At 37.4% G+C, this 8950-nt stretch overlaps 1 protein-coding gene across 1 annotated transcript; it reads right to left on the bottom strand.

Moving 5' to 3' along the window:
- Positions 1-247: 247 nt before the first annotated feature.
- On the bottom strand, positions 248-1735 carry LOC132301288 (uncharacterized). The gene has a single exon (XM_059798555.1). It carries the CDS (start codon positions 1733-1735, stop codon positions 248-250), a length of 1488 nt encoding a protein of 495 aa, XP_059654538.1.
- Between the last annotated feature and the right edge of the window lie 7215 nt (positions 1736-8950).

Below are 8950 nucleotides of genomic sequence, written 5' to 3'. Positions count from 1 at the left end.
TGTTTAATCGATGCTTAATCGTAGTTGGATTAATACCGGGCATGTCTTCATGTGACCAAGCGAATACATCTTGATTCTGTCTAAGGAACTGTATAAGAATATTTGTGAAATCGGAGGGGAGCAGAGACCCTATCCTCACATTTTTTGTTATGTCAGTGTCATTCAAGCATATCTCCACCAAGTCCTCGATTGGCTTAGCCCGGTCTTGCTCCTTCTCTTCAACTTCATCGACAATCAAAGCCTCCTGCTACCTCTTTTCTTTGAGAGAGGCAACATAGCATTCTCTGGCAGTGGACTGATCTCCTCTTAGTTCGCCTACGCCATGCTCGGTAGGGAAGCGCATTAATAGGTGATAAGTCGAAGTGATGGCCTTTATCGAATTTAAGGTCGCTCTTCCTAGGATGACATTGTAAGCAGATGGACAATCCACCACCAGGAAGTCGACCATGACAGTGACTTGTTTTGGGCTGGTTCCTGCAGTGACAGGAAGGATGACTGCTCCTAGAGGATAGACCTTGTCTCCCGTGAATCCCACCAATGGTGATCTAGTAAGTCTGAGTTTCTCCTTACCAATCTTCATCTTGCTGAATGCATCAAGAAAAATGATATCAGCTGAACTTCCATTATCTACCAAGATTTGCCGAGTATTATAGTTAGCGATCATCATGGTGACGACAAGAGGGTCGTCATGAGGTTGCTGCACATCCTTCATGTCTTCATCTGAGAATGTAATAACTGGATCACCTAAACGAGGCATCTTTCGATGTTGAATCTGTACTCCTACTTCGCACACCTCAGATGAGTTTCGCATTCTCCTGGCATAGGCCTTACGGGTGGAACTCAATTTTCCACCTCCTGCACACCCCCCGGCTATGACCCTGATCTCTCCTATTGGTTGTTGATCAGAAGGGTGGTTGTCTCGGCCTGCTCTTAGTGGGTTAATGTCTGTTCTGTCATTCCCCACAATAAACTTTCGCATATGCCCTCTTCGGATCAGAGTCTCAATCTGATCCTTAAGGTCGAAGCAATCCTCTGTAGCATGCCCATGGTCTTTATGGAACCTGCAATACTTATCACGAGGTCTCCTTGCCGAATCTGACTTCAACTTCGATGGCCACTTCAGATATGGCTCATCCTGGATCTGCAGGAAAACTTGATCTATCGGCATATTTAAAGGAGTGTAATTTGTATACCTCTCCGCATTCTTATAGCGAGATGCCCTTTCATTCTGGTTGACCATGGGCTTCTTATACTTAGTTTCCTTTTCATCTTTGATCGTCAGGGCCGGCCTTTTCTTGTCTGACTTCTTATCCTCCCCTTTTTTTCCCTTTCTCGCAATCATTGCATCTTCAGCATTCATATGTCTTTTAGCTCGAACCAATAACTCGGCCATGCTGGTAGGAGGTTCCTCTGATAAAGAGAAGAGGAATCTTGAGGTTTGAAGCCCTCCCATGAAGGCGGCTAGGGCCACCTTGTCATCCGCTTCCTCTACCTGTAACATCTCCGTGTTAAAACGACTAATGTAATCTCGCAGTGACTCTCCCTTCTGTTGCTTCACAGTAAGGAGGTGGGTAGCCGGCCTTCTATGCCTCTGGCCAGCAATGAAATGGCCCACAAAGCCCTTACTCAATTCTTCAAAGGTTTCGATAGTTCCTGCCTTTAGTTTGTTGAACCATACCCGTGCTGATCCTTTAAGAGTTGTTGGGAAAGCCCTGCACATGATCTTATCCGGCATCGCGTGTAGGTGCATAAGCGCCCGAAAAGTCTCCAAGTGGTCTAGGGGATCTTTAGTTCTGTCGAAACTCTCAATTGTGGGCATTCTAAATTTGCTTGGCAAAGGACATTTCATAACCGAGGGGCTAAATGGCAAATTGGTCTTCTGCAGCAAACCATCTACGGCTGCAATGCCTTTTTCCCTTCATGGCCTGCATCACACCCTCTATCTTTGCCTTGAGATCCTGCATCTCTAGGTCAACGTAGGAAATCTCCTCAGTTTTTTCAATGACAGTCGTGTCTTCATGGGGTCGGGAACTCCGTGGAAGAAAGGGGTGGATCACCTCTCTATGTCGGTTTCCCACTTGGCTTTGTTCAACTTCGGTCTCATGTCGGGGAGGATGAGTATCCTGCTCTTCTAGATTCCCATTACCCCTGTTTGGATTCGAGAAGTCTTGGCGTGGCAAGCCTTGTTGAACCGGTGGAACAAGGTGTTGCAGGAGTGCTGCATTTTGTTGGATCAACTGGTCCATACCCTGATTCAGAGTTTGGACCTGCAGTTCCAACGCTGCAAATCTTGTCTGGTCATTTAGGACGTCTAGATTTTCACCCGACTTTTCCCTTTGACCAGATCGCTACGACGGTGTTCCTTCGGTAACCATACCGGACCGCAAACGTCTATACCCAACGAGTAATAAATTGATTCAAGGGAATCGCTGTTCTCACAGACGGCGCCAATAGTTGAGGTTGAATTTCGCCGCGGTCTAGTATGACACCATTTCCTGCAAAATAAGGATGGCAAAGTCAAACACCGGTGTGGTGCTGGCCGTTGACCCTCCGACGATCAAGTTAGTAAAGGTTCTCGATAGAGAATTTTAATCGTAATTCGCTTAGTAGGAGTTTTTTTGTGTGTACCTTATTCCCGAGTCGTCTTTGTATTTATAGTCACTTCCCTTATTCTTGATAAGGGAATTTCATCGTCCTTAGCCCATGGAGCCTACTTCGTGGAAATCTTATCCTTGATAAGATTTGAACTTACCCCATGACAAATCCTATCCTAGATACGATTTGTCATTATTCTTATCTAATAGAAATGGTTATCCTTAATAACGAGATATTATCGTCTGAGAGTTGGAGAAATCTGGTGGCCGGTCAATATTTAATTACCTTTTTCGTTAAGTCAAGATAGGCTAGGGTTATTTTTCCCTATCAAATATATATTAAAATAAGTAAAATATATAATTGAGCAACTTTATACTATGCAATCGGCGTAGTTGCTTTCTGGGCTTGAACCTACACTTAGTATGATAGTCTCCATTTGAGGAACCTGAATGAACTAAGTCTTGAATTCGGTTTCTTAAGCCAAATTTTAACATACCACACACATAGTATTGACGATAGACTTGGTTTGGAGGGTTAACGCAATTAATGGCCATGCGCTGGTATATTGATTCTCATAAAAGCTCTAGGGAACAACCCAACTCCCACGGTCACGGCTTCACGATGACTTTCACTTAGGTGAATACTCCGAGGGTATATGTGATCTATACCCTGTGAGAGTATGCTCATCTCGAATTCATTCAGGGCCCTTCCTTAACGTCATATCACAATACAGATACCATAGTGATGAACAAGAAAGGATCTCCTCGAGAAACCTTCTAATAAAGTAGTGTTGTCAATGAGTCACGCAGTGCAGATTATTTCTACCCATTGAACCTTTCGTCATATGATTAAATTGCCAATCGAAAGGTTGGGTTACCTCCGTATCCCCTTCGACATATATAGGACTATGTCCTAAGAAGACACTTGGTCTTTTTAAAATCTTTTCTTTTCTTCACAACTCAACTCTTGGGTTTATCTTTTCTTTTTCTTTTTTTTCTTCTTTTTTTTTTTCATAGTTTTTCCTCTCTAATTTTTCCTTCCTTTTTTTTTTTCACAAAATGATACGTCACCAAATAATACCTCGTTAGAAAATTTTTAGATTGATACTTAGCTTTGTTTATTCTATCTGGATAGATCGAATTATTTTTCTATTATGTTAGTATATGCTTTGGTTGCAAGATTACAATGTAGGAAGTGGCATGATGAGAAAGTTAGCACGCACGCGCGCACGCACACACATACACACACTACATCGGAGAAGAGAACTCGGACAATCCCGATCTCCCTCCGCCACACAAAATAAATTTTTTATTAAATTGTGACCCACCATGCAAGCACACTTGCCATGGTGAATGTCATATTACAAAGACTAGGTCTCACCTATTTTCTATATTTTAGATTACAAATATACTCATTTAATTTAATTCGAAACCGCAAAGACCAGGGGCATCCATGGCTCCTCCTTCTACAAGAATCTGTTGATTAATTGTGCAGTCGCCTTTCTCCACCCAGCGTTCAAACCTCTACAGTTCGTGAATTTGAACAATTGTTTCATTTCACAACTAGCTTCATACTCCACGCAAGTACTACATATTACACCTCATGCAGCAGAAAAACACTTTGTTTCAATATTCATTAAAGATAGAAAACAATGTATTGAAAGTTAATGAGCCATTTATAATGATAAACATTATTTTTTTATGATTGGTGTCAAAGAAGAAGAATAATAATATACAGTGCTCAAATTAATGTAAATCAATTAGAACTCATTAATACATATATTCATGGTTTATAAATCATGTCAAGGCTCCAACGGCTAGCAAACCAATGGTGTTCATAACATATATTTCATTCATATATATATATATATATATATATATATATATATATATATATATATATAAACTGCCACCCATGTGCAAAATATAAACTGCCACCTATGACGTGTAAATTTTTTTTTATCTCCAATAGTCTTTTAAAATACATTACCACATTACCAATGTGTAAAAAAGTTGTGTAATTTACATTGTCAAATCAATATATTTCCTTTCTCATCCCTATTTCTCATTCCATTAAAGAATCAACCATATATTAAGTAAGTTTGTAAAAGTTATGTGGGCTCCAGGCATGACACATGGCTAGTTATTATTGGGAGATATATTTTTACACAAATGGTATATAAGAACCATTGGAACTCAAATTAAATAATTCAAAATTTTTGTATAGATCCATCGTGATACATCAGATTCACGCAAAAAAATATACACAACGGTTGGAGATGCTCTAATATAAATTCTATTTGTTAAGAGTTACAAAATTAATTTTACCAAACATAGAAAACATTAATTCTAATTCAAATAATTTGCAATTGGAAATTTAATTCCTTGCCCAGCCGTCCAGTGAGATGGAATGCCATTTTTTTTTTTTTTTTTTTTTTTTCAATTTCTTTTCTCCCTTAATTAATTTTTTCTAGCCAAAACAACAACATCCATAAGGCAACTAGAATACACAGTAAATAACACAATAGGCTAACAACAAAAAAGAATCTATAATATATAAAGTTTCTTTTATATTTCCTTTAATAATGTAGAAGCGTGCCATCTAAAGTGATGCTTAGAAAGGCAAAAAATACATGCAGCATATATTATATATATACCTCTATTTTTTTTTTTCAAGACACCATAAATATGATATTTAACTCACCTCAAACCTTTCTAATAACCTCATGCGATAAACAAGGAATGGATTAATATAATAAATCAAATCAAGAAAATACAACTCAATATATTATTAAGGAAATTTCAGCTTTAGACTGTTGTGGAAATTCCACATAATTTATAAAATAACACAAATACAATAAATCAATTCAACATTACATAATGAAATAAAATAATAAATAATTCATTACTGAATAATTCTAAATAATAAATTAATAAAACTTTGCAATTCTTTCAATAAAATGAATACAACAATATGGATATAAAGATGAATAATGATTTAACAATATAATAATTCTGCAATAGAAAATTAGTATAATAATAGAAATGTTATGAATTAATCCCTTTTTGTATACAGAATGATACAACTAGTTAGGAATTAATCCGCCGAAGATCACACAGAAGTATACAATTATAACAAAGAGAAAAATAAGATGGACAAACACACTCAACTACTAACAAGGTTTATACACATATGAAGAACCACTCACTGTTAATATAGCAAAGAGAATATTACAACACTCATCAGACCCTCACTTGGCCCTCAATGTTTCTTCTCTATTTTCTCTCTCTATATCTCTTTCTGTTCTCTATTATTTTCTTTTCACTTCCTTTCACCTATATTTATAGGCTTCTTCCACCTCCTTTGAAGCTTCCAATGTATCTACAAGTATCTACAACATTCTAGAACTCTCCGTAATCCTCCACACAATTCTAGATAACTCTAGAACCTTCTACACACTTTTACAATATTCTACACCTTTCTACACATATTTAGAATCTTCCACACAACTCCAGACAATTCCGGAAGACTCTAGAAACTTCTCTCTTAATATATATATATATTGTCATCAAATTTTCGTCACTTTTAACAAATCTCCTTCTTGATGCAAGATCTTAACATCTCACCCAAGTACTCATCTTGGGAACCAATATCATAGCATTGAATTGTAACCAACCTTTCATCTTTTCTGGAATGAAGGTTTGTGTTGTTGTCATTGTTACAACTTTACCTTTCACTAGCTGTTCTTGAACCTTCACCATGGACTTACATTCTGAATTTGCAACAGCTCCACCCTGCAATGTATTCCCCAATAGGACATACAGATCACCAACCTTCCTTCCAATGAGCATGATATGTTTACCTCTTCGTACCTTCATTAGTCCATACTTTGCTTCAAACCGACAATTTCTCGACACCAAGGCACTGAAAGAAATCACATTCCTTCTCACACTTAGAACATGATACACATCAATTAAAGTTCTTATCAACCCATTTGTAGTCTTGATGTTGATTGTTCCGATCCCCACAACTTCACAAGATGTATTATTCCACATAAAAAAAATTTCCAACCGCAGGCTTGTAGGAGGAAAACCAATCTCTATGAGGACACACATGATGGGAACAAGCAGAATCAAGTATCCACTCTGTAGCTTCGTTCTCTCTATCAATGATTGAAAAGACTTCATCATACTCTTCATTTGTTGCCTTGCTTACAGCAGCAGTGTTGGACAATCAATTTTTTAAGCTAGGACAATCCCGCATAAAGCGTCCCTTTTCTCCATAAAAGTAACATGCTGGCTCCTTATTTGGCCTCCAGTTCTTTAAAGCTCCACTTTTCCAGTTATTTTGTCCTTCTTGTCGTCTTTCAAACTTTTTCCTTTCTCCTGCAACAAGCGGTTGTGACTGCTCATTGTGGGTACTTTTGCCACTTTCCCCATTCATCTTCTCACTCAAGAATAAAGCACTTTTCACCTGCTCTAATGTCATGATATCTCTCCCATAAAGCAATGTATTAAACAAATGCTGATGAGTAGAGCGTACCGATGTCAATAAAATAATAGCTTTATCCTCGTCACTTATTTTAACACCAACGTTAGTTAAGTCACAAAGAATCTTGTTGAACTCACCGAGATGGTCATGCAAATCCAAACCATCTTTTCTACGAAAGGAATACAACCCTTGCTTCAAGATTAGCCGGTTGGTGAGATTCTTTCCCATATAGAGATCTTCTAATTTTTTTCCACATCTTCATTGCAGAAGTTTCTTCAATCACGTCATATAAGACATCATCTGTCAAAGTCAACCGAATCACGCTCACCGTTTTCAAGTTGATCTTGTCCCATTTTTTGTCGTCTATTCCTGTTGGTTTCTCATCCAACGCCTCATCTAAACCTTGTTGAGCTAACAAGTCTCGTACTCGCACTTGCCAGATACTAAAATTTTTCTTTCCATCAAATTTCTCGATCGTATACTTGAAATCCGCTATAGCTCTGATACCACTTGTTATGAATTAATCCCTTTTTATATACACAATGATACAACTACTTAGGAATTAATCCGCCCAAGATCACACACAAGTATACAATTACAACAAAGAGAAAAATAAGATGGACAAACACACTCAATTACTAACAAGGTTTATACACATATGAAGAACCACTCACTTTTAATATAGCAAAGAGAATATTACAACACTCATCAGACACTCACTTGGCCCTCAATGTTTCCTCTATATTTTGTCTCTATTATTTTCTCTTCACTTCCTTGCACCTATATTTATAGGTTTCTTCCACCTCCTTTGAAGCTTCCAGATGTATCTACAAGTATCTATAACATTCTAAAACTCTCCATAATACTTCACACAACTCTGGAGAACTCTAGAACCTTCCACACACTTCTACAATATTCTACACCTTTCTACACATATCTAGAATCTTCCACACAACTCCAGACAATTCCAAAAGACTCTAGAAACTTCTCTCTTAATATATATATATATATATATTGTCATCAAATTTTTGTCACTTTTAACAAGAAATTATGAAATGAAAATAATATTAAAATAGGTAAGAAAGTGTTGGCCTGATTGTTGAGGTATGTGTAAACACATTGACCTAAAAAATTGATAGTCCTCCCATTCGTGCGAGTATTGGTTTAAACTAGTTAGCTCTAGGATACAACCCAATCAGCTCGCAGCAGCGTTTCCTCCATGTGCACGACCACAAGAAGATTAGATCCAAGTCTATATAAGTCTAGTTGCTTATAAACTCAATAGGTAAAAAATACTCTCAAGGAATGAAAAATGGATAAGTGATAGTCTTAGAATTTAAGTTACACAATCCTTCTCAACGGGTCTCACTCTCACGGTTCAACCGCGCTCCCGCACTTACGCTCCGCGCGCGCTCTGGCTCAAATTCTCACTATTTATGACTTAATTATGCCGCTCTCACGCTCCCGTTCTCGAATTCTCTCTGGCTCCCACTTTATGTGACTTAGCTCAGAATAGCCTCACAGCCTTGTACACGAAAGCATCAATTTGCTCTGATAAATTACCAAACGCCTCAACTCTTCTTATGATACTTTATGTAGGAAGTATATATAGATAGAATAAACATGTAACGTTTAAGGTAATATAATGATTGAAATAATATACCCATAAATATTATTTAAATCATATAATAATGATTAATATCAATGTTATGTAACTCATATAATAATATTTATAATAAATATTATTTATGTTTTTTATTAAAATATCTATAACAGTAATCACACGCACCTAAATGTCTTTGCTAAAGTTCGAACTCTAGATCTCCTATTTGAGGTGCTGTTGAGTCACTTGTGCCTTTGGTAA

This window comes from Cornus florida, unplaced genomic scaffold (assembly GCF_030987335.1).
Source record: "Cornus florida cultivar Cherokee Brave unplaced genomic scaffold, ASM3098733v1 CherokeeBrave_3.0.0_Hap2_Chr03, whole genome shotgun sequence".
In the NCBI taxonomy this organism is placed as follows: domain Eukaryota; kingdom Viridiplantae; phylum Streptophyta; class Magnoliopsida; order Cornales; family Cornaceae; genus Cornus; species Cornus florida.
The sequence above is the reverse complement of the archived record's forward strand: the minus strand, read 5'-3'. Positions and strand labels throughout refer to the sequence as shown.

Excerpts from the sequence above, each read along its gene's own strand:
- LOC132301288 (XM_059798555.1), bottom strand. The coding sequence starts at position 1,735 with ATGCCGGATAAGATCATGTGCAGGGCTTTCCCAACAACTCTTAAAGGA.